The sequence below is a fragment of the Salvelinus namaycush genome, chromosome 36 (assembly GCF_016432855.1).
Source record: "Salvelinus namaycush isolate Seneca chromosome 36, SaNama_1.0, whole genome shotgun sequence".
Classification (NCBI taxonomy): domain Eukaryota; kingdom Metazoa; phylum Chordata; class Actinopteri; order Salmoniformes; family Salmonidae; genus Salvelinus; species Salvelinus namaycush.
Genome location: NC_052342.1, coordinates 22,013,850 through 22,041,419, shown reverse-complemented (window position 1 = coordinate 22,041,419; position 27,570 = coordinate 22,013,850). Strand labels below are relative to the sequence as shown.

At 46.8% G+C, this 27,570-nt stretch overlaps 1 protein-coding gene across 1 annotated transcript in view; it reads right to left on the bottom strand.

Annotated features, from left to right (window-relative positions):
• LOC120030387 (phosphofurin acidic cluster sorting protein 1-like) overlaps positions 1-26,315 on the bottom strand; it is an 83,289-nt gene extending 56,974 nt beyond the window's left edge. Inside the window, exon 1 of the mRNA XM_038975776.1 lies at positions 25,822-26,315. Coding sequence (XP_038831704.1) covers positions 25,822-25,976 — 155 coding nt within the window. The 5' untranslated portion in view covers positions 25,977-26,315. The remainder of the gene's footprint in view (positions 1-25,821) is intronic.
• Between the last annotated feature and the right edge of the window lie 1,255 nt (positions 26,316-27,570).

Sequence of the window (27,570 nt, the reverse complement as noted above, 5' to 3'; positions counted from 1 at the left end):
ACAGTGGTAACAGTGGTAACAGTGGCAGCAGGTGAGTGTGTGACAGCCAAGGCCTCCTCACACTCCAGGAGAACTGTGTGGCAGGTAGCCTAGTGGTTAGAGTGTTGGACTAGTAACCAAAAGGTTTCTAGATCAAATCCCTGAGCTGACAAGGTAAAAATCTGTTGTTCTGCCCCTGAACAAAGCAGTTAACCCACTGTTCCTAGACCGTAAATAAGAATTTGTTCTTAACTGACTTGCCTAGTTAAATAAAGGTCAAAAAACAGACTGCTGTCTGAACACTAATACTCTACAGGGATAAAGACACACCAGGAACTCTCCTCTCGCTCTAGCCTCTGTTGCCCTGCAGATGCTCAATCACCTGCTGACACCTAGCCTGCAGCAGGAACAAGTACTCTCTTTATGTTAACAACCTAATGTACCGAGGTGCTGTGAAATATACACTGCTCCAAAAAATAAAGGGAACACTAAAATAACACATCCTAGATCTGAATGAATGAAATATTCTTATTAAATACTTTTTTCTTTACATAGTTGAATGTGCTGACAACAAAATCACACAAAAATGATCAATGGAAATCAAATTTATCAACCCATGGAGGTCTGGATTTGGAGTCACACTCAAAATTAAAGTGGAAAACCACACTACAGGCTGATCCAACTTTGATGTAATGTCCTTAGAACAAGTCAAAATGAGGCTCAGTAGTGTGTGTGGACTCCACGTGCCTGTATGACCTCCCTACAACGCCTGGGCATGCTCCTGATGAGGTGGCGGATGGTCTCCTGAGGGATCTCCTCCCAGACCTGGACTAAAGCATCCGCCAACTCCTGGACAGTCTGTGGTGCAACGTGGCGTTGGTGGATGGAGCGAGACATGATGTCCCAGATGTGCTCAATTGGATTCAGGTCTGGGGAACGGGCGGGCCAGTCCATAGCATCAATGCCTTCCTCTTGCAGGAACTACTGACACACTCCAGCCACATGAGGTCTAGCATTGTCTTGCATTAGGACGAACCCAGGGCCAACCGCACCAGCATATGGTCTCACAAGGGGTCTGAGGATCTCATCTCGGTACCTAATGGCAGTCAGGCTACCTCTGGCGAGCACATGGAGGGCTGTGCGGCCCCCCAAAGAAATGCCACCCCACACCATGACTGACCCACCGCCAAACCGGTCATGCTGGAGGATGTTGCAGGCAGCAGAACGTTCTCCACAGCGTCTCCAGACTCTGTCACGTCTGTCACATGTGCGTGTGAACCTGCTTTCATCTGTGAAGAGCACAGGGCGCCAGTGGCGAATTTGCCAATCTTGGTGTTCTCTGGTAAATGCCAAACGTCCTGCACGGTGTTGGGCTGTAAGCACAACCCCCACCTGTGGACGTCGGGCCCTCATACCACCCTCATGTGGTCATTTGTGGTCATTTTGCAGGGCTCTGGCAGTGCTCCACCTGCTCCTCCTTGCACAAAGGCGGAGGTAGCGGTCCTGCTGCTGGGTTGTTGCCGTCATACGGTCTCCTCCACGTCTCCTGATGTACTGGCCTGTCTCCTGGTAGCGCCTCCATGCTCTGGACACTACGCTGACAGACACAGCAAACCTTCTTGCCACAGCTCGCATTGATGTGCCATCCTGGATGAGCTGCACTACCTGAGCCACTTGTGTGGGTTGTAGACTCCGTCTCATGCTACCACTAGAGTGAAAGCACCGCCAGCATTCAAAAGTGACCAAAACATCAGCCAGGAAGCATAGGAACTGACAAGTGGTCTGTGGTCACCACCTGCAGAACCACTCCTTTATTGGGGGTGTCTTGCTAATTGCCTATAATTTCCACCTGTTGTCTATTCCATTTGCACAACAGCATGTGAAATTTATTGTCAATCAGTGGACAGTTTGATTTCACAGAAGTGTGATTGACTTGGAGTTACATTGTGTTGTTTAAGTGTTCCCTTCATTTTTTTGAGCAGTGTATATTGTATGATTATCTCACACAGTGTGTGAGATAAACACCAATAGCGAGTCCTTCAGGTGCATGGTGTTAAGTGAATATACCTTGTGAATGCAGACACTGTGAATGAACCAGCCAGGTCAACAGTGAGGGAGGTAGACACAGTCATACTTGAAGTAGTGGCAGTCCCATGCCCAGCCCACACACACTGACTGTACATATAGGAGCAAGTGTCTCTGTCCGTACACACACACGCGCACACACACACACAAAGGGTGTAGCCTCAATAGATGGGTTAAAACTGTCTGATTCAAGAACTGCCTTCTCTCTCTGTCTCACTCTCTATCTGTCTCACTCTCTATCTCTCTCTCTCTCTCTCTCTCTGTCTCTGTTTCTATCTGTCTCTGTTTCTATCTGTCTCTCTTTCTGTCGGTCTCTCTTTCTGTCGGTCTCTCTGTCTCTCTTTGTCGGTCTCTCTTTCTGTCTCTCTCTGTCTCTCTCTCTCTCTGTCTCTCTCTGTCTCTCTCTGTCTCTATCTGTCTGTCTGTCTCTTGCTCTACTTCCCAGAGCCATGGGCAAGGACAAGGCTCAGTTCTCTCACTTCGTAAGGAGCGCTGATTCTCTGAATCTCCTCTAACTCTAACACACACAATCCCCCCGTCTCCCTGAGGCCATGTCTGTCACATCCTCAACAAGTAAGTGCTAAATTCAACTTTCCACATTCACAGTATCTGCATAAAGACAGTTCTATGTCATAGAACATATCACACTTCACAACGTTGCGCTCTCATTTGCACGTTATCAAATCCAGCACCTTGCTCCCTCACCCCTCCCTGTGCTGAAGAGACCATGTGACTCCATATGTGGTACGGAGATAAGGGGAGGAGCTCAATAACCAAAACCTCACCACTTCTACAACCGTATATCTAACCTATCTTCCCCAGCTGTACAGACGCCCCCCCCCCCGACACACCAGATCTCCTGAAATATCCAACCTATCTTCCCCAGCTGTACAGACGCCCCCCACCCCCGACACATCAGATCTCCTGAAATATCCAACCTATCTTCCCCAGCTGTACAGACGCCCCCCCCACCCCCCCCCCCCGACACACCAGATCTCCTGAAATATCCAACCTATCTTCCCCAGCTGTACAGACGCCCCCCCCCCCCCCCGACACATCAGATCTCCTGAAATATCCAACCTATCTTCCCCAGCTGTACAGACGCCCCCCCGACACACCAGATCTCCTGAAATATCCAACCTATCTTCCCCAGCTGTACAGACGCCCCCCCCCCGACACATCAGATCTCCAGAAATATCCAACCTATCTTCCCCAGCTGTACAGACACACCCCCCCCCCCCCCCCCCCCGACACACCAGATCTCCTGAAATATCCAACCTATCTTCCCCAGCTGTACAGACGCCCCCCCCCCGACACATCAGATCTCCTGAAATATCCAACCTATCTTCCCCAGCTGTACAGACACACACCCCCCCCCCCCCCGACACACCAGATCTCCTGAAATATCCAACCTATCTTCCCCAGCTGTACAGACGCCCCCCCCCCCCCCCCCCGACACACCAGATCTCCTGAAATATCCAACCTATCCTCCCCAGCTGTACAGACGCCCCCCCGACACACCAGATCTCCTGAAATATCCAACCTATTCTCCCCAGCAGTACAGACGCCCCCCCGACACACCAGATCTCCTGAAATATCCAACCTATCTTCCCCAGCTGTACAGACGCCCCCCCCCCCCCCCCGACACACCAGATCTCCTGAAATATCCAACCTATCTTCCCCAGCTGTACAGACGCCCCCCCCCCCCGACACACCAGATCTCCTGAAATATCCAACCTGTCTTCCCCAGCTGTACAGACGCCCCCCCCCCCCCCGACACACCAGATCTCCTGAAATATCCAACCTATCTTCCCCAGCTGTACAGACGCCCCCCCCCTCCCCGACACACCAGCTCTCCTGAAATATCCAACCTATCTTCCCCAGCTGTACAGACGCCCCCCCCCCGACACACCAGATCTCCTGAAATATCCAACCTATCTTCCCCAGCTGTACAGACGCCCCCCCCCCCCCCCCCCGACACACCAGATCTCCTGAAATATCCAACCTATCTTCCCCAGCTGTACAGACGCCCCCCCGACACACCAGATCTCCTGAAATATCCAACCTATCTTCCCCAGCTGTACAGACGCCCCCCCCGACACACCAGATCTCCTGAAATATCCAACCTATCTTCCCCAGCTGTACAGACGCCCCCCCCCCCCCCGACACACCAGATCTCCTGAAATATCCAACCTATCTTCCCCAGCTGTACAGACACCCCCCCGACACACCAGATCTCCTGAAATAACCAACCTATCTTCCCCAGCTGTATAGACGCCCCCCCCCCCCCCCCCCGACACACCAGATCTCCTGAAATATCCAACCTATCTTCCCCAGCTGTACAGACGCCCCCCCGACACACCAGATCTCCTGAAATATCCAACCTATCTTCCCCAGCTGTACAGACACCCCCCCGACACACCAGATCTCCTGAAATAACCAACCTATCTTCCCCAGCTGTATAGACGCCCCCCCCCCCCCCCCCCCCGACACACCAGATCTCCTGAAATATCCAACCTATCTTACCCAGCTGCACAGACGCCCCCCCCCCCCCCCCCCCCCGACACACCAGATCTCCTGAAATATCCACATATCTTGTATCACTTTTTAGAACTCAAATTCCACCCTAAGGCGTGCAGAGACCATCCCATTAGGTAGCCTAGTGGCTAGAGTGTTGGACTTGGAACCGAAAGGTTGCAAGATCGAATCCCCGAGCTGACAAGGTAAAAATCTGTCATTCTGCCCCTGAACAAGGCAGTTAAGACACTGTTTCCTAGACTGTCATTATAAATAAGAACATGTTCTTAACTGACTTGCCTAGTTAAACAAAGGTCAAAACAATGAATAGTAAAGGGTCTGTTATCCCCTCACCTTTCACCCTGTTCCTCCTTGTTATCCAACGTTGCCTGAGCAAACAGTTCATTCAACAACACACATTTCTCCTTTTCCTTATTTGAATACCTGCACCCCATTATAAACTCCACCCCCAACCTCTCACACAGACATTCCAACAGAGACATTAATGGCATTAACCTGGCGCACACAGAAAACACATGAATCACAGTTTCACTCATGACACAGAAAGTACACCCCTGTACAACTCCCGGGTCGACCCGTGCCAACCAGATATTAGTGGCCAGGGTTTCATGTAGGTCTCCTGACCTCTTTGGTACTGGGAGTTTGTAGAGCCCACTCCATCTAAAACCCACCACACTCTCCTCCCCACATACCCCCTGCCACTGATGTGCCTTCACTCCTGTTAGGCTCCTAATTTTATGTTACTATTTTTATATCAATCCTTTATTTAACTAGGCAAGTCAGTTAAGAACGTATTCTTATTTACAATGACGGCCTACCCCAGCCAAACCCTCACCTGGACGACGCTGTAACAATTGTGAGCGGCCCTATGGGACTCCCAATCATGGCCAGTTGTGATACAGCCCAGGATCAAACCAGGGTCTGTAGTGACGCCTCTAGCACTGAGATGCAGTGCCTTAGACCACTGCGTCACTCGGGAGCCCCTTACCTTAATGCAGAGATTGTAGAGGGCTTTACCTCCCACCCCCTCAAACTCCCCCAGGATCGGAGTGTTAAAATCTAACAAGTCCTCCAGACCTCCTTGCCAGTCTCCAGTCTCTGGAGAAACATTGGTGGCCCCTCCCCCTTAAGCCGCTCAAACACCCCCCCCTTACTGGCTCAGACAGTGCCTCCTGGACCTCCTCCAGGAATCTCTCCAGCAGCCTAAGAGACGTTATTCCTGTTTGTTGTGCCAGGACTTCCGGGGTTTTCCACCCCCCTCTCCCAGCAGTCGCAGGTCACCAAGCCTTAGTAAGCCCGCTGCCATCAGTCGCCTTTGCAGGGTGGCCGACTGAACCGATCTCAAAAGGATGGCTGGGTTGTGGACGATAGGCTCCTCCCACACCCACAGCCCAGGCTCCACACCCCCTTCTCGTGTGGGCCTTAGCAGCTGCCAGGCCCTCAGAACTGCAGAGTAAATGTCTGAGAGACCTGCTGTACTCAGACTCTCCAGCCGACATCAGTATGGTAGAGCAGTCTCTGCACCACCTTTAGTCGGAATGCTGCCACCCTGCTCTCCAGTTCCACCAGGCCCTGTCCTCCTTCGTGTACAGACATATACAACACCGCCCTCAGCCAGTGATGACCCGACCAGAAAAAGCAGACCGGCGGGGGGTTGAGAACAGCCAGTCTTGACACCACTGCCTGTGACAGCCCCTCCCAGTTCTTCCTGACCCACCTCTACAAGCCCAGGTACACCCCCAAAATGTCAAGCCCTTCACAACCCCACTGCAAACCCCCTGAAAGCAGAGGGGCCCTATCCCTCCATGCCCCACATAACAGAGCATTGCTCTTGCCCCATGACTAGACCCAGCCTCATCTACACCACCATCCATAACATGACTAGACCCAGCCTCATCTACACCACCACCCATAACATGACTAGACCCAGCCTCATCTACACCACCATCCATAACATGACTAGACCCAGCCTCATCTATACCACCATCCATAACATGACTAGACCCAGCCTCATCTACACCACCATCCATAACATGACTAGACCCAGCCTCATATACACCACCATCCATAACATGACTAGACCCATCATCTGCTGCCTGCGTCTCATGGCCCCCTGCACGTTGACCTCGATTTCCCCCACTGGTGCTTGTACCCTCACCTTGTCTACGACCTTTGTGTGGGCACGCAAAGCTCTTATGCCCCAAATCCCCACACTCAAAGCACCGTAGACTATCTATGCCGGCAAACCCTGCGTAGAGCCCCTCCCCATGCCTCACTTTAAAATGCACATTTAACTGTTGCTCATTGTTATTCAGAAACATGAACACTTGCCTCTGGAATGAAACAACGTGCTTAAAGGCATCTGCATGAAAACCTGCCAACAGTACACGAAAACCGCTAGCAAACTTACCAAAACCACTCAGCTCTTTACGGATTTGATCATCTGTAATAGACGGAGGCAGATTCGCAACTACCACCCTAGTTGGAGGATGCGGAATGTATAAATTCAGCTGCTTCCTGTTGGCCGACTGCAAACAGAACCTCCTCCACCTTAACTCCATTCTCAGGAACACATCTGAATCCATGCCATAACGACAGTGTCTCCTCCGCACTAGGCTGCGAAGCATTCGCGCACACCATTCAAACCCCAGGAAACTCTGTCCTCTTCCACCCTAACTTCAAAAAGAAAAACAGCAAGATGCTGCCACCAGCTTTACCGTAGCGATGGAGCCAGGATTCCTCCAAACTCCCAGCAGGCTGTGTGTGCCTTTTACTGAGGAACGTCTTCCCTCTGGCCACGCTACCATAAAGGCCTGATTGGTGGAATGCTGTTGAGATGTCCTTCTGGAAGTTTCTCCCATCTAAACAGAGGAAGCTCTGAAGCTCTGGAGCTCTGTCAGAGTGACTGGGTTCTTGGTCACCTCCCTGACTAAGGCCCTTCTCCCCCGATTGTTCTGTTTGGCCGGGTGGTCAGCTCTAGTAAGAGTCTTGGTCGTTCCAAACTTCTTCCATTTCAGAATGATGGAAGCCATTGTGTTCTTGGGGACCTTCAATGCTCCAGACTCCTGTCTTGGAGCGCTACGGACAATTGTTTTGACCTCATGGCTTCGTTGTTGCTCTGACATGAACTGTCAACTGTGGGACCTTATATAGACAGGTGTGTGCCTTTCCAAATCATGTCCAATCAATTGCATTTACCACAGGTGGACTCCAATCAAGTTGTAGAACCATCTTCAGGATGATCAATGGAAACAGGATGCACCTGAGCTCAATTTCGAGTCTCATAGCAAAGTGTCTGAATACTTATGTAAATAAAGTATTTCTGATTATTATTTTTCATACATTTGCAAAAATGTCTAAAAACCAGTTTTTGCTTTGTTATTATGGGGGATTGTGGATGAGGGGAAAACATGTATTACATTTTAGAATAAGGCTGATACGTAACAAAATGTGAAAGAAATTAAGGGGTCTGAATACTTTCCGAATACACTGATTCGATTGGGTGAATTACCACAGTGTTCCATCACAGCAGCAATATTTGTGACCTGTTGCCACAACAAAAGGGCAACCAGTGAAGAACAAACACCATTGTAAATACAAAGCATATTTATGTTAATTAGTTTCCCTGTTGTACTTCAACTATGTGTAAATAATATGACATTTGAAATGACTTTATTCTTTTGGAACTTTTGTGAGTGTAATGTTTTCAACAAATATTGTTTATTTCACTTTTGTTAAGATAGAGAGAGAGAGAGAATGTTTATGTATTTTCCCTTTTTTACTTTAACTATTTGCACATTGTTACAACACTGTATACAGCCATAATATGACATTTTCAATGTCTCTACTCATTTGAAACTTTTGTGAGTTTAATTTTTACATTTCATTTTTTATTCTTTCTTTCACTTTTGTTTATTATCTATTTCACTTGCTTTGGCAATGTAAACATATGTTTCCCATGCCAATAAAGTCCCTTAAATTGAAATTGAATTGAGAGAGGATGTGTGTGTTGTTCTGTATGTATGGCAATAAGACTGTGTCTGGTCCTCATGCTGTTTTGTTGAGCAAGTCAAGGTGGGATTAACAAGGGAGCTATTGTCAGCGCTGTCTGCTGTTAATAAAAAAAATATTTAAAAAATATATGTTTTATTGTCACATACTCCAGATAGGTGCAGTGAAATGTTTTACAGGGTCAGCCATAGTAGTACAATGCCCCTGACGCAAATTAGGGTTAAGTGCCTTGCTCAAGGGCACATCAACAGATTTTTCACCTTGTCGGCTCGGGTATTCGAACGCTCTAAATGCTAGGCTATCACGCACACACACTTCCTGGCCTTTCATTAAAGCGATTAGAGATTAATGTCCAGAGCCCACGTCTAATCCTGTTTAGAACTGCACTGTGAGATGATGGCATGTAGTGTGACCAGCCTTGTGTGTGTGTGTGTGTGTGTGTGTGTGTGTGTGTGTGTGTGTATGTGTAGGTTCTTCTATCCTTGCCTTGATGACAGCTTTGCACACTCTTGGCATTCTCTCAACTAGCTTCATGAGGTAGTCACCTGGAATGCATTTCAATTAACAGGTATGCCTTGTTAAAAGTTCATTTGTGGAATTTCTGTCCTTCTTAATGCTTTGAGCCAATCAGTTGTGTTGTGACAAGGTAGGGGTGATATACAAAAGATGGCAATAACGCTATTTGGTAAAATACAAAATCCATATTGTGGCAAGAACAGCTCAAAAAGGCAAAGACAAACGACAGTCCATCATTACTTTAAGACATGAAGGTTAGTCAATACGTAAGTTTCTTCAAGGGCAGTCTCAAAAACCAAGCCCTATGATGAAACTGGCTCTCATGAGGACCGCAACAGGAATGGAAGACCCAGTTACCTCTGCTGCAGAGGATTAGAGTTACCATTAGAGTTACCATTAGAGTTACCAGCGAAAGAAATTGTAGCTCAAATAATGCTTCACAGAGTTCAAGTATATATTTTTTTAACAGACACATCTCAACATCTACTGTTCAGAGGAGACTGCGTGAATCAGGCCTTCATGGTCGAATTGCTGCAAAGAAACCACTACTAAAGGACACCAATAAGAAGAAGAGACTTTCTTGGGCCAAAAAACATGAGCAATGGACAATAGACTGGTGGAAATCTGTCCTTTGGTCTGATGAGTCCAATTTTTAGATTTTTGGTTCCAACCGCCGTGTCTTTGTGAGACGCAGAGTAGGTGAACGGATGATTTTCGCATGTGTGGTTCCCACCGTAAAACATGGAGGAGGAGGTATTATGGTGTGGGTGTGCTTTGCTGGTGACACTGTCAGTGATTTATTTAGAATTCAAGGCACACTTAACCAGCATGGCTACTATAGCATTCTGCAGCGATACGACATCCCATCTGGTTTGCGCTTAGTGGGACTATAATTTGTTTTTCAACAGGATAATGACCCAAAACACACCTCCAGTCTGTGTAAGGGATATTTGACCAAGAAGGAGAGTGATGGAGTGGTGCATCAGATGACCTGGCCTCCACAATCACCCGACCTCAGCCCAATTGAGATGGTTTGGGATGAGTTGGACTGCAGAGTGAAGGAAAAGCAGGCATCGATTGCTCAGCATATGTGGGAACTCCTTCAAGACAGTTGGAAAAGCATTCCAGGTGAAGCTGGTTGAGATAATGCCAAGAGTGTGCAAAGCTGTCATCAAGGCAAAGGGTGGCTATTTGAAGAATCTAAAATCTAAAATATATTTTGATTTGTTTAACACTTTTTTGGTTACTACATGATTCCATATAGTTTAGATGTTTTGATGTCTTCACTATTATTCTACAATGAATAGACCCTTGAATGAGTAGATGTGTCCAAACGTTTGACTGGTAGTGTATATAATGTGACCGACTGACCATATCACAGTGTATCAACTTTGCTGTGAATCACAGTGTTAGTAATGACAATTTATTATACTGGACTCTCTCACAGAGTACTGTTGTATGTACAGTAACTGCATATGACTGTAACTGTATCACAGTGGATCATATTCACACACACACACACACACACACACACACACACACACACACACACACACACACACACACACACACACACACACACACACACACACACACACACACACACACACACACACACACACACACACACACCCAGTTGTGGGCCTCTGCCAGATGAGAGGATAGGATTCCACAGTAATGAGATCTCTTTCAGAAGCAATGAACTGAACACACACACACAGATCAGGTGAGGACAGGAACAAAAGCAATCCACCACAAAAACCTCTACATTAACAACCCTACAACTCAGCCAGGGTTACCATTAGCCGGTAACAGCTAGCTTTTGGCCGATATTTTTTTTTGAAAAGCTGATTAATAAAATTTGCGCAGGCCAATTGTCCGGGAGAAGAAGGAAAAGTCCAATTACGAAATAATGCTTTTTAGCATATTCATTGATGTAAATACCAGTCGATGGAAAAACATTTGACTGGTCATGTTTTTCAGTCCATAGCTAATTTGCATAATTTAGCGGAATAATTAAATTGACACCTGTGTACAGTATATTCTTTATGCACAGTTGAAGTCGGAAGTTTACATACACCTTAGCCAAATACATTTAAACTCAGTTTTTCACAATTCCTGACATTTAATCCTAGTAGAAATCCCTGTTTTAGGTCAGTTAGGATCACCACTTTATTTTAAGAATGTGAAATGTCAGAATAATAGTAGAGAAAATGATTTATTTCAGCTTTTATTTATTTCATCACACTCCCAGTGGGTCAGAAGTTTACATACACTCAATTAGTATTTGGTAGCATTGTCTTTAAAGTGTTTAACTTGGGTCAAACGTTTCGGGTAGCATTCCACAAGCTTCTCACAATAAGTTGGGTGAATTTTGGCCCATTCCTCCTGACAGAGCTGGTGTAACTGAGTCAGGTTTGTAGGCCTCCTTGCTCGCACATGCCTTTTCAGTTCTGCCCACAAATGTTCGATAGGATTGAGGTCAGGGCTTTGTGATGGCCACTCCAATACCTTGACTTTGTTGTCCTTAAGCCATTTCGCCACAACTTTGGAAGTTTGCTTGGGGTCATTGTCCATTTGGATGACCCATTTACAACCAAGCTTTAACTTCCTGACTGATGTCTTGAGATGTTGCTTCAATATATCCACATAATTTTCCTCCCTCATGATGCCATCTATTTTGTGAAGTGCACCAGTCCCTCCTGCAGCAAAGCACCCACACAACATGATGCTGCCAACCCCCTGCTTCACGGTTGGGATGGTGTTCTTCGGCTTGCAAGCATCCCCCTTTTTCCTCCAAACATAACGATGGTAATTATCGCCAAACGGTTCTATTTTTGTTTCATCAGACCAGAGGACATTTCTCCAAAAAGTACGATCTTTGTCCCCATATGCAGTTGCAAACCGTAGTCTGGCTTTTTTTAATGGCGGTTTTGGAGCAGTGGCTTCTTCCTTGCTGAGCGGCCTTTCAGGTTATGTCGATATAGGACTCGTTTTACTGTGGATATAGATACTTTTGTACCTGTTTCCTCCAGCATCTTCACAAGGTCCTTTGCTGTTGTTTTGGGATTGATTTGCACTTTTCGCACCAAAGAACGTTCATCTCTTGGAGACAGAACACGTCTCCTTCCTGAGCGGTATGACGGCTGTGTGGTCCCATGGTGTTTATACTTGCATACTATTGTTTGTACAGATGAATGTGGTACCTTCAGGCGTTTGGAAATTGCTCCCAAGGATGAACCAGACTTGGAGGTCTACAATTTATTTTCTGAGGTCTTGGCTAATTTCTTTAGATTTTCCCATGATGTCAAGTAATGATGCACTGAGTTTGAAGGTAGGCCTTGAAATACATCCACAGGTACCTCCAATTGACTCAAATTATGTCAATTAGCCTGTCAGAAGCTTTTAAAACCATGACATAATTTTCTGGAATTTTCCAAGCTGTTAAAAGGCACAGTCAACTTAGTGTATGTAAACTTCTGACCCACTGGAATTGTGATACAGTGAATTATAAGTGAAATAATCTGTCTGTAAACAATTGTTGGAAAAATTACTTGTGTCATGCACAAAGTAGATGTCCTAACCGTCTTACCAAAACTATAGTTTGTTAACAAGAAATTTGTGGAGTGGTTGAAAAACGAGTTTTAATGACTCCAACCTAAGTGTATGTAAACTTCTGACTTCAACTGTATCATATTTATCACACGAATACAGAGCGGAAAATCTGTCACACAGTGTGAGAGCTGCTGCTAAAGCATCTCAAACAGGAAATGCATCAGCACGTCACACACCACTTTGCAATGAGCTGGAGGCAGTATGAGCTGGAGGCAGTATGAGCTAGAGGCAGCATGAGCTGGAGGCATCATGAGCTGGAGGCAGTATGAGCTGGAGGCAGTATGAGCTAGAGGCAGTATGAGCTGGAGGCAGTATGAGCTGGAGGCAGCATGAGCTGGAGTCAGTATGAGCTAGAGGCAGCATGAGCTGGAGGCAGCATGAGCTGGAGGCAGTATGAGCTGAAGGCAGTGTGCATTTTGAAAACATATACACTACATGGCCGTTGAACATCTCATTCCAAAATCATCTGCATTAATATGGAGTTGATCCCCACTTTGCTGCTGAAACAGCCTCCACTCTTCTGGGAAGGCTTGTTGGAACAGTACTACGGGACTTGCTTCCATTCAGCCACAAGAGCATTAGTGACGTCGGGCAGTGATGTTGGGCGATTAGGCCTGGCTCGCAGTCAGCATTCCAATTCATCTCAAAGGTGTTCGATGGGGTTGAGGTCAGGGCTCTGTGCAGGCCAGTCAAGTTCTTCCACACCGATTGTGCACGGGGGCATTGTCATGCTGAAACAGGAAAGGGCCTTCCCCAAACTGTTGCCACAACATTGGAATCGCCTAGAATGTAATTGTATGCTGTAGCATTAAGATTTCCCTTCACTAGAGCTAAGGGGCCTAGCCCGAGCCATGAAAATCAGCCCCAGACCATTATTCCTCATCCACTAAAGTTTACAGTTGGCACTATGCATTCTGGCGGGTAGCGTTCTCCTGGCATCCGCCAAACCTAGATTTGTCCATCGAACTGCCAGATGTTGAAGCGTGATTCATCACTTCAGAGAACAAGTCCAAAGCTTTACACCACTCCAGTCGACGCATGGCATTGCACATGGTGATCTTAGGCTTGTGTGCGGCTGCTCAGCCATGGAAACCCATTTCATGAAGATCTCGATAAACAGTTATTGTGCTGACGTTGCTTCCAAAGGCAGTTTGGAACACGGTAGTGAGTGTTTCAACCGAGGACAGACAATTTTTACGCGCTACGTGCTTCAGCACTCGGCGGTCCCGTTCTGTGAGCTAGTGTGGCCTACCATTTCGTGGCTGAGCCGTTGTTGCTCCTAGACGTTTCCACTTCACAATAACAGCACTTACAGTTGATCAGGGTAGCTCTAGCAGGGCAGAAATTTGACAAAATGACTCGTTGGAAAGGTGGCATTATATGACGGTGCCACACTGAGTTCTTCAGTAAGGTCATTCTACTGCCAATATTTGTCTATGAAGATTGCATGGCTGTGTGCTGTCAGCAACAGCTGTGGCTGAAATAGCCGAATCCACTAATTTGAGGGGGTCCATATACTTTTGTATATATAGTGTACTTAATTGTTTGGAACCTGAATGTTTTACTACATATTTTGAGGGATGTCTTACCTTGCTTCAAAGTAGCCTAGCCAAAATTAGACCATTTCCGTGGAGGCAAATATTTTATAGCAACTTTCTTTCATTTTTTCAAAGGCACAATCCTAGTCATATTAGCAACCCATTGTGTCACGACTTCCGCCAAAGTTGGTGCCTCTCCTTGTTCGGGCGGCATTCGGCAGTTGACATCACTGGCTTTCTAGCCTCCACCGATCTATATTTATTTTTCCATTTGTTTTGTCTTGATTGTACACACCTGGTTCCCATTACGTTTTTATTATTTCCCTATTTAACCCTCTGGAGCCATCATGGTTTTGTGCGTGTTTATTGTTGTCAGTTGTCTCGTTATTGTGATTCTGGATTCTCCTTGTTGGAAGACTATTTTGAGTAAAGTTACTATTATTACTCATCTCTGTGTCCTGCGTCTGACTCCACCTTACCCACATCACCTAGACTTTGACACCATGTTAGTTGTTGCATATTAGATCTCCCCTAAATTTCGAACATATATTTTCATCTCTGACAACAGTGTTTTCCCGCTAAGTGCATTACGGAACCAACATTCGCGCGTAGTCTACTGCCTTGTGCACATTGATGCGCATATAATGTGAAGAAATAATAGCTTATCAACATTTAAAGCTCAACGTTCTGATCTGTTGCATCAGACTCATTGCTTTTTAACGTTTTTTAATGTATTTATTGTGTAGCCTAGGCCTACAGGTTGTATGAATTTGGGATCGCCCACAACTGTCCCAGAGTCTGTTTGGAATAGGCTGTTTCTTTGTCGAAAAGCTGACCAACGTTATACACGTCAGCTACTTGTAACGGCTTTCTTCCATAGGTGAAGGAGAGGACCAAAGTGCAGCGCGGCTAGTGTTCAACATGTTTAATAAAAGAACAAGTGAAACACTACAAACAACATACAAAATAACAAATGTGCAAAACCGATACAGACCTATCTGGTGCAGAACACAAACACAGAGACAGGTAACAAACACCCACAAAATCCCAACACAAAACAAGCCTCCTATATATGATTCTCAATCAGGGACAACGATTACCATCTGCCTCTGATTGAGAACCATATTAGGCTGGACATAGAAACAGACAAACTAGACACACAACATAGAATTCCCACCCAGCTCACGTCCTGACCAACTAAACACATACAAAACAACAGAAAACAGGTCAGGAACGTGACAGAACCCCCCCCTCAGGTGCGAACTCCGGGCGCACCCCTAAAACTCAAGGGGAGGGTCTGGGTGGGCATCTGTCCGCGGTGGCGGCTCCGGCGCAGGACACCACTCCACCACTGTCTTTGTCCCCCTCCTTAGCGTCCTTTGAGTGGCGACCCTCGCCCACGACCTTGGCCTAAGAATCCTCCCCAAGGCCCCCACATGATTTAGGAGGTAGCTCAGGACAGAGAGGTAGCTCAGGACAGAGAGGTAGCTCAGGACAGAGAGGTAGCTCAGGACAGAGAGGTAGCTCAGGACAGAGAGGTAGCTCAGGACAGAGAGGTATCTCCGGACTAGTGGCAGCTCCGGACTGAGTGGCAGCTCCGGACTGAGTGGCAGCTCCGGACTGAGTGGCAGCTCCGGACTGAGTGGCAGCTCCGGACTGGGTGGCAGCTCCGGACTGGGTGGCAGCTCCGGACTGAATGACCGCTCCGGACTGAATGACCGCTCCGGACTGGAGGGCAGCTCATGACTGTAGGGCAGCTCATGACTGTAGGGCAGCTCATGACTGTAGGGCAGCTCATGACTGTAGGGCAGCTCATGACTATAGGGCAGCTCATGACTGTAGGACAGCTCATGACTGTAGGACAGCTCATGACTGTAGGACAGCTCATGACTGTAGGACAGCTCATGACTGTAGGGCAGCTCATGACTGTAGGGCAGCTCTGGCAGCTCCTGACCGGCTGGCGGCTCTGGCAGCTCCTGACCGGCTGGCGTCTCTGGCAGCTCCTGACCGGCTGGCGTCTCTGGCAGCTCCTGACTGGCTGGCGTCTCTGGCAGCTCCTGACTGGCTGGCGTCTCTGGCAGCTCCTGACTGGCTGGCGTCTCTGGCAGCTCCTGACTGACGGACGGCTCTAGCGGCTCCTGACTGACGGACGGCTCTAATGGCTCGGGACAGACGGGCGGCTCTAATGGCTCGTGGCAGACGGATGACTCAGATGGCGCTGGGCAGACAGATGGCTCAGATGGCGCTAGGCAGACAGATGGCTCAGACGGCGCTGGGCAGACAGATGGCTCAGATGGCGCTGGGCAGACGGATGGCTCAGACGGCGCTGGGCAGACGGATGGCTCAGACGGCGCTGGGCAGACGAGCAGTGCAGGCGGCGTTGGGCAGACGGGCAGTTCAGGCACCGCTGGGCAGACGGCAGACTCTGGCCGGCTGAGACGCACTATAGGCCTGATGCGTGGTGCCGGAACTGGAGGTACCGGGCTGAGGGCACGCACCTCAGGGCGAGTGCGGGGAGGAGGAACAGGGCTCTGGAGATGCACTGGAAGCCTGGTGCGTGGTGTAGGCACTGGTGGTACTGGGCTGGGGCGGGAAGGTGGCGCCGGATATACCGGACCGTGAAGGAGGACACGCGCTCTTGAGCACCGAGCCTCTCCAACCTTACCAGGTTGAATGGTCCCCGTAGCCCTGCCAGTGCGGCGAGGTGGAATAGCCCGCACTGGGCTATGCAGGCGAACCGGGGACACCACCTGTAAGGCTGATGCCATGTACGCCGGCCCGAGGAGACGTACTGGAGGCCAGATATGTTGGGCCGGCTTCATGGCACCCGGCTCGATGCCCAACCTAGCCCTACCAGTGCGGCAAGGTGGAATAGCCCGCACTGGGCTAAGCACGCGTACTGGGGACACCGTGCGCTTTACCGCATAACACGGTGTCTGACCAGTACGACGCCCTCTCACTCCACGGTAAGCCCGGGGAGTTGGCTCAGGTATCCAACCCGGCTTCGCCACACTCCCCTTTAGCCCCCCCCCCAAGAAATTTTTGGGTGAGCCTCTCGGGCTTCCAGCCTCTCTTACGTGCTGCCTCCTCAATCCACCGCTCCTGGGCTGTGGCTGCCTCCTTCTCCTCCCGAGAGCGGCGATTCTCTCCAACCTTTGCCCAGGGTCCTTTTCCGTTCATGATTTCCTCCCATGACCATTCCTCCTGGTACCGCTGCTGCTGTTGCTGCTGCCCGTTGCCACGCTGCTTGGTCCGGGTTTGGTGGGTGTTTCTGTAACGGCTTTCTTCCATAGGTGAAGGAGAGGACCAAAGTGCAGCGCGGCTAGTGTTCAACATGTTTAATACAAGAACAAGTGAAACACTACAAACAACATACAAAATAACAAATGTGCAAAACCGATACAGACCTATCTGGTGCAGAACACAAACACAGAGACAGGTAACAAACACCCACAAAATCCCAACACAAAACAAGCCTCCTATATATGATTCTCAATCAGGGACAACGATTACCATCTGCCTCTGATTGAGAACCATATTAGGCTGGACATAGAAACAGACAAACTAGACACACAACATAGAATTCCCACCCAGCTCACGTCCTGACCAACTAAACACATACAAAACAACAGAAAACAGGTCAGGAACGTGACACTACTACAGTGACTGAAATGACTGCAACACTCAACAAAGAGCTGCAGTTAGTTTCAGAGTGGGTGGCAAGGAATAAGTTAGCCCTAAATATTTCTCAAACTAAAAGCATTGTATTTGGAACAAAACACTCACTAAACCTTAACTAAATCGTGTAATAAATAATGTGGAAATTGAGCAAGTTGAGATGACTAAACTGCTTGGAGTAACACTAGATTGTAAACTGTCATAGTCAAAACATATTGCTGCAGTAGTAGCTAAGATGGGGAGAAGTCTGTCTATAATAAAGTGATGCTCTGCCTTCTTAACAACACTATCAACAAGGCAGGTCCTACAGGTCCTAGTTTTGTCGCACCTTGACTACTGTTCAGTCGTGTGGTCAGGTGTCACAAAAAAGGACTTAGGAAAATTGCAATTGGCTCAGAACAGGGCAGCACGGCTGGTCCTTGGATGTACACAGAGAGCTAATATTAATAATATGCATGCCAATCTCTCTTGTCTGAAAGTGGTTGACAGATTGACTTCATCACTACTTTTATTTATGAGAGGTATTGACATGTTGAATGCACCGAGCTGTCTGTCTAAACTACTGGCACACAGCTTGGACACCCATGCATACCCCACAAGACATGCCACAAGAGGTCTCTTCACAGTCCCCAAGTCCAGAACAGACTATTGGAGGCACACAGTACTACATAGAGCCATGACTACATGGAACTCTATTCCACATCAAGTAACTGACGCAAGCAGTAAAATTAGATTTAAAAACAGATTAAAAACACCTAAAAAACACCACACATTAAAAACACCTAAAAAACACCTTATGGAACAGCGGGGACTGTGAAGCAACACAAACATTGGCACACACACACACACACACACACACACACACACACACACACACACACACACACACACACACACACACACACACACACACACACACACACACACACACACACACACACACACACACACACACACACACACACACACACACACACACAATAACATACGCACTATACATACACATGGATTTAGTACTGTAGATATGTGGTAGTGGTGGAGTAGGGGCCTGAGGGCACACAGTGTGTTGTGAAATCTGTGAATGTATTGTAATGTTTTTAAAATTGTATCAATTTAATTTAGCTTAATTTAGCTGGACCCCAGGAAGAGTAGCTGCTGCCTTGGCAGGAACTAATGGGGATCCATAATAAATACAAATACAATACAATAGGTAGACTTTTTCTAAAACGGGGGATAGTCAATTGAAATAACAACCTAGTGATTTTGCTGTTCATTACTCGTCTTGTTGGCTGAGGAAAAGTACATCTTCAAAGTGAGCATCAGAATTAGGTAAGAAGGACCGCACATCGTTGCATCCTCGACTTGCATGTTCTGTTAATATGAATGACCATCATCTAAATGTGATTTCTGTCATTCTGAGCACCGTGGGTGGATGCCCTAGTCAGGTTACGCACCCAACGCATATGGGTCCGGTAAATTTCTCAAATGTCTGGCAAATTAAAATGCTGCCGGTCAAATGACTGGCGACACATTTTCCCAACGGAAACAGTGATCTCACCATACAGCAGCAATACCATCTACATGAAATAAACTCAACCAGGCAGTCTCCTATCACGTCTACTGTTCACCAGCGCCAAACCACACCGAGATACGGTCCCATTCTCTAACCTTATCCTAGGAGTGTACACTTGCTCACTACCCATAAAAGCTTTAGCTAAATGCAATGAACTGATGTAAGCATTCCTTTTACAGCCATTAGGAGGGAAGGGAATGAGTGTACACTTTAAAGAGAAGAGCAGAGAATGAAGGAGAGAAGGGTGAGGATGAAGGAGAGAAGAGTAGAGGATGAAGGAGAGAATAGTAGAGGATGAAGGAGAGAATAGTAGAGGATGAAGGAGAGAAGAGTAGAGGATGAAGGAGAGAAGAGTAGAGGATGAAGGAGAGAAGAGTAGAGGATAAAGGAGAGAAGAGTAGAGGATGAAGGAGAGAAGAGTAGAGAATAGGATGAAGGAGAGAATAGTAGAGGATGAAGGAGAGAAGAGTAGAGGATAAAGGAGAGAAGAGTAGAGGATGAAGGAGAGAAGAGTAGAGGATGAAGGAGAGGAGAGTAGAGGATGAAGGAAAGAAGAGTAGAGGATGAAGGAGAGAAGAGTAGAGGATGAAGGAGAGGAGAGTAGAGAATGAAGGAGAGAAGAGTAGAGAATAGGATGAAGGAGAGAAGAGTAGAGGATGAAGGAGAGGAGAGTAGAGGATGAAGGAGAGAAGAGTAGAGAATAGGATGAAGGAGAGAAGAGTAGAGGATGAAGGAGAGAAGAGTAGAGGATGAAGGAGAGAAGAGTAGAGGATGAAGGAGAGAAGAGTAGAGGATGAAGGACAGGAGAGTAGAGGGTGAGGAGAGAAGAGTAGAGGGTGAAGGAGAGAAGAGTAGAGGATGAAGGAGAGAAGAGTAGAGGATGAAGGAGAGAAGAGTAGAGAATAGGATGAAGGAGAGAAGAGTAGAGGATGAAGGAGAGAAGAGTAGAGGACGAAGGAGAGAAGAGTAGAGGATGAAGGAGAGAAGAGTAGAGGACGAAGGACAGAAGAGAATGACAGTGGAGCGCGAAGGGAAACATCAGACCTCTCTGCCATTCATCTGAGCGGAAGAGCGAGCAGTGCCCCGAGCAGAGCACCAGTCCTTCTTAATCGGTTGGGTGTGTGTGTGTGTGTGTGTGTGTGTGTGTGTGTGTGTGTGTGTGTGTGTGTGTGTGTGTGTGTGTGTGTGTGTGTGTGTGTGTGTGTGTGTGTGTGTGTGTGTGTGTGTGTGTGTGTGTGTTGAGGGCAGGGCTAGGCAGGAGCTGACTATGTGGTCAAGTGTAGCAGACACCCTATTGTGTCCCCAATGTTGTGGTGCAGGTTGATTAAAGCACAAGGGAGCAGCAGCATATAGCATATGATATTACTTAATTCACCTAGTATTTGTCATTGACACAGCTCAGGTGTGGATATCACTGCAATAGCCTAGCATCTTTTCCGGGGGGGGGTGGTACCTGTACATCAAGCTGCCTCATGCTAGAGAAACAATTTTGAATCGGACATGGCTACTGTATCACTCGTCATACACAGTGACAACCAAGGCTAGAAACCCAGGCTAGCAACCCAAGACCCAGCCACAGCTCCAGACCCAGCTCCAGACCTCAGCTCCAGCCCCAGCTACAGGCCACAGCTCCAGACCCAGCTCCAGACCTCAGCTCCAGACCTCAGCTCCAGACCCAGCTACAGCCCCAGCTACAGGCCCCAGCTACAGACCCAGCTACAGACCTCAGCTCCAGGCCCCAGCTACAGACCTCAGCTCCAGACCTCAGCTCCAGACCTCAGCTCCAGCCCTCAGCTCCAGACCTCAGCTCCAGCCCCAGCTACGACGAGGGACAGAGTTGACTACAGCTCAGCAGTAGAACTCATCCAACCGTCCGTTCTGTTCCACTCCTCTGGGCTGGAGTCACAGGAATTTCCCTTGGTTCATGCCAGGGCCTTGTGCTTCAACAACTCAGTCGGCAGGAGCAGGAATCCCAACCATCCCCTTATGTCAACTCTCAGGCTGCGTCCCACGTGGTACCCTATTCCCTATGTAGTGCACTACTTTTGACCAGGGCCCATAGGGCTGTTAAAAAGTAGTACGCTATGTAGGGAAAAGGGTGTAATTTGGAACTGACTCCAACAACTGACTAACACACTTAGTAATGGGAATGTTTCATTATTTCAATGCCACATACAGCAGAGCTATATTAACAGCTACATTTAAGGTTTGGTGGTGATCAGCTGAAACACATGGCAGGCCGGGTAGGCTATTTTTGTCACTGGGATTATTTGGTTTGGGAATAAAATAAATGTTGTTTCACCCCCCGCGCAGGGTGTGAGTTTGAAGAAAGTCAATGAAGAGAAAAAGCAGTGAGAATGAGATGGTTGGTGACAAGCGCTGGTGGTGATTGTGACGCTGCAGAAACATGGTCAATTGGAGAAAGTAGGTTACTGTAGTGTATACTGATCAAGGACCAGTTTAGTTCCCCCTTCAGCATAGTTCATTATGGTAAAGTGGCAATAAAAACTGACCCTGGAACTGACCTCACAGAGGCACTTTTAGTCAATGCAAACAACACGCAAATTGTGGGTAGACAGGAAGAGGAAGAGGTTACAGCTACAAACCTCTACAGTGAGGAAATTCATGATCCAGTTTTCTGCAACAATCACAATGACAAGACACCCTGGGCCTGTCTTGAGACACAAGTGATGGCTCTTACCTCCTCCCCTCCTTGAAGTGACCACATATCTCCAGGGGTGAAAGTAAGGCGGTATGTTTCAGAACGGCATCCCGGCAAAATAAATTGCGGGGGTAACGCCGTACCGGTAAAACATGAGCCTATCACAATAATTCAAACAAAATGTCAAGAAAACTGTAGGCTATTAGACAACTTTTGATCATGTCAGAGGCATGAAAAAATGAGCGAATGGACTTGAAAACTGGTGGTATAGCCTGCGCTCCAAAATGCCATGTGGTTCGATGAGAACACCAATGCAGAGACAGGTGGCCGACACCGAGGCGCACGCGGACTGCAGTGGACACCTACATTCTGGCCTAATGACAATTCTGGCCTAATAGACAAGTAAAGGAGCCCTTTGAAGTGATTGTTTGACAATCCGATGATGGTTGTGTTTATGCCACAGTAAAAGCTAATACATTTTCGAAAGTTAAATACCACATATTTACAACTAGGCCCACAGAGATCCTATTGAATTAATAGGGATTCTATATGGAATACTATGACAAGCCCATAATTTTTTTAAGGACATATAGGAGGTCCCGTACAAAGAAGAAATGAATTCTACTTTCACCCCTGCATATCTGACAAGATTGGACAGGTGAAACTCAGGGTTCTCTAGCACAGTCTAACGATCTAGGCTGCATTGCGTCAGATCAGTGATTGCCTCATGGAAAGAGAGAAAGAAAAGAAGGAGGGAAGAAAGAAAGAAGGGGAGAAAGAAAGAAAGAAAGAAAGAAAGAAAGAAAGAAAGAAAGAAAGAAAGAAGGGGGTGTATTTCTCAGAATTCAGCTTCCCTGTTTGTTTCTCTGCAGTGAAATAGAAGAAGGAGTGATGGACCATGACCTGCTAAAGCATGAAACTGTGCAGATGCAGCAAGGTGACATCACTATGCACTGAAATATGAAATAGTCAACAAACCTCCCAAAACAATGGAGACCTTTTCTAGCCTTAGTAATAATCCGAGACAGGACGTCAAAGTGACAGAGTAAGGACACAGAATGGATATTTTAGAGAACAACTCATCTACACACTTAACCCGAAAAAGCACTTGACAAAAATAGTGAAATGCACACCGTCAAAGCACACTCAAAGGCTTTAGTTCTAGATGGACAAAGCTCTAAATCTTTTTGAAAAGGAGAATTAGAAAGCACAGTACTAAAGCCCATGTGATGACGCGTTTATCAGTCCTGTCTCATGCAGTGGCATCTCGGTATCAGAGTTTCTGCACTACGGTTATGATATGGTTATTATATGGTAATGAAGTTACTATGATTCTTCTTTTTTATATATATATTTGAAGGGATTTCCAGGTTTTATTGAACAGATAGCGAGAGAGAGAATGACCGTGGGGAAAGATAGAGAGGTTGTGTCAAAGGATTCGAACCTACGCCGATATAGCCAGGGTCAGTGTGCTAGCTTAGCATGTAACAAACCTATGCCGATATAGCCAGGGTCAGTGTGCTAGCTTAGCATGTAACAAATCTATGCCGATATAGCCAGGGTCAGTGTGCTAGCTTAGCATGTAACAAACCTATGCCGATATAGCCAGGGTCAGTGTGCTAGCTTAGCATGTAACAAACCTATGCCGATATAGCCAGGGTCAGTGTGCTAGCTTAGCATGTAACAAACCTATGCCGATATAGCCAGGGTCAGTGTGCTAGCTTAGCATGTAACAAACCTATGCCGATATAGCAAGGGTCAGTGTGCTAGCTTAGCATGTAACAAACCTATGCCGATATAGCCAGGGTCAGTGTGCTAGCTTAGCATGTAACAAACCTATGCCGATATAGCCAGGGTCAGTGTGTTAGCTTAGCATGTAACAAACCTATGCCGATATAGCCAGGGTCAGTGTGCTAGCTTAGCATGTAACAAACCTATGCCGATATAGCCAGGGTCAGTGTGCTAGCTTAGCATGTAACAAACCTATGCCGATATAGCCAGGGTCAGTGTGCTAGCTTAGCATGTAACAAACCTATGCCGATATAGCCAGGGTCAGTGTGCTAGCTTAGCATGTAACAAACCTATGCCGATATAGCCAGGGTCAGTGTGCTAGCTTAGCATGTAACAAACCTATGCCGATATAGCCAGGGTCAGTGTGCTAGCTTAGCATGTAACAAACCTATGCCGATATAGCCAGGGTCAGTGTGCTAGCTTAGCATGTAACAAACCTATGCCGATATAGCCAGGGTCAGTGTGCTAGCTTAGCATGTAACACTGCCTCCCTCAACTTGCTTCTGACTGGGCTTGAACCAGGGTCCTCTACCTTGCCAACACACGTGACCGCCCGCTTGACAACTTGGGAACCGATTGAGCTATACAAACGGTTCCAAATGGATGGCTCCATCGGCGACATTTCTAGCTAGCCGTGGAGAGAGGTTACGGTACGTTCTTGACTACTTTACGCCGACACTGTTAACATGTGTGCCAGAGGTTGCAGCATTACCTCTAGTCCACACTGTGATACTTCTTTAGGCCAATGTTATGTTACTAGGATAGTGTAATTCTGTAGGAGCTGTCTATGGCCATTGAAAAGGGGGTAGATGTTTAAACATACACACATACCAATGAGCACATCAAGTGTCATATAGCATAAGAAACTGTAATACGGCAGAGAGGGAGGAAATGAAAAGATAGAAAGATAGAGAAAGAAAGATGCAGACAGTGGCCTCTAAACTACACACACACACACACACACACACACACACACACACACACACACACACACACACACACACACACACACACACACACACACACACACACACACACAAAGGGGGATCTTGGGAATGTGTTCATAATAAGCATGGATCAATGTTAGGTGTGTGCTTTCCTGGCCACTCTTCCATTACATGGGATCAATACTACCCTATCTGGATAAACCCCCCAAAAAGAGGATTCTATAACATCAAAATCTACCTTATCAATTGATAATGACTGTAGAATATTGCTAAAACCACCGGCAATATTTGAATCGAAATCAAATGGTGGAGCCTTGCGCTACGGGATGAAATACATCCAGACAGGCAATTGTGTTCTTAAAAAAAAACAGTTTTTTTCTGTAAGCCATGTCACCTGAATGACCAGTGGTGCATTTGATATGGTACTTCCCCCCTAAATACCACGACCTACTGAGACATACAGAGCAAGTAGTAGGCCTACCATGTGCCTGAGGGGGGCATGTACATACAATATACATTGTTAGAGAATATCAAGAAGACTCTGCAGTAGAATGTGTACTAGCCTATATATATGATTGCTACATGTCTGGGTTGACCAGGTAAACAAGACAACAACAATATTATTGCAGGTTGGCAATGCATTATCATGCTCAGACACCTAAAACAATGCATTATCATGCTCAGACACCTAAAACAATGCATGCTTCCTATGTCAACCACCTATAGAAAATTTAAGAGCGTTTTTGGGAGTAAAATCACAAGTAAACACATACAGGGGGCGTCTTTAAGCCTTCTGCAAACGGTGCTACTTTGTGTAAACACAGACCAAACAAGAAACCAACAGACAGACAGAAAAGCAACTATCTCCTCATACTCGAATGCTCCTACCTCGGCACACAGCTTGGCGAAGAGCGGTCCACTTCCCAGGTGGCGTAGAGGTTCATGTGGACCGGGCGATTCGAGGTGATCGTGACCGGTTTGGAGGGCTGCACGTGCGGGGAAGGGGCACCTCCAGTCCGCGGGAGCCCTCCTCGCTCCGACATCACGGAGGTATGTTAGCTAAAAGGGTTTCAAACGAACGGGTTTAATAGCCTGTCTTCTTTTCCCTCTGCCTCTTCGTTGCAAAACCTACGATGTGCGTGAACAGTTTGGCTAGTGAATGCGTAAAAATGTTCGTCCGTGCAGTCGAAAGTTAATCCTTCTCCTCTATAGAATAACTATTATTTTGGTTGTACTAGATGGTAACATTACTGTCAATGTCCTTGCTTTCACAGCGAGCGAACCCTCTTTCTTTCTCTCAACTTGTTTCTGGATGTGTAATGTATCGGTGCAGGAAGCAAAAATTTCTCAACCAAGGCAAGTAGCACAATGCATGAGCAAACAGCTACGCCTCTTGTTAAAGACGTAGCCTACGCGTCGATTCCTTTGCAGGAGAGGGGAGATAGAGCGAGAGAAAGAGAGAGAGCGATATGAGAACATAATAATAACAGTGTAATAACAAGCCCTCCCTCAAAATTCTGCTTTTAAAAGGTTAAAAGTTGGTTAATTAAGAAATGATTAGCACTCAGGTAAAGCTATATATAAATAAATTGTATCAGTGAAAAAAACTATATTGATTAATCAATCAATGTGAATGTTTTTTTTTTACTTGTAAGGCACCTCTTTCCAAGCTCATTCATCGATTGCAACCATATGGATAACTTAACAAATGTTGTCCTCAGAGGTGTGACTGGTGATGAATTAAAGGAATTTCCCCAGTATGACATGCTTAGAGGTTTTCTATTTAGTTTTGAGATGTTTTAAAAGTCCCCCATTCCGAACATATGAGTGGGGGAATTCCACCCCTAAAGGGATTTAATCAGCTCAACTCAGGTTAGTACTCGCTTCTGATAGTATAGGCTAGCCGTCCATCCCAAATGGCACCCTATTTCCTACATAGTGCCCTACTTTTCAACAAAGCCCTATGGGTCCTGGTCAAAACTAGTGCACTAGCTTATATAGGTGATAGGCTACCATTTAGGACTTAACATTTGAGACTCAAAGTCTTTCCCCATACTATCGCGCCGTCAGTAAAGATGTTAGGATGCAAAATCGGTTAGGCCTACATGAGCTCAACTTCGTTGCGTCACACGACCTTGAGAAATGTTTACTGTGCACGTGTTGACTAACTTTTCCCTCCCTTACAGTACTAGGCTACTTCAGGTAGACTTAGGCCATACCTATTACTGAGTTATCGAATGTTCATGGTGTCTATAATATAGGCTAGGCCTATCGCGTCGGCACTAACAATGCGATTTTATTTTATTTTTTACAAAAATTTAAAAAACAATGCGATTTGGGAACGTACTGCGCTTTGATGTAGGCCCTATTGCAAAGGAGGGGTGGCGCCCATTTTAGGCCAGTCTGGCTACTGTCTGGTTAGAATATGAATCACTCAGGTATTGTCATTTGATAATCAGACACACACGTATCACGACTTGAACCAGCTTGTAGTGGGATTTATTTTCATTAATTTTACTATGCGTAATTGTCATTTGCAATGAGCTTGTTCAGTGGTGTAGTGGAGGGTATGGGAGGGTATGAGCAGGTATATGCCATATATCCAATTATCTTTAAGTGGGCATTGCGTATACTCAC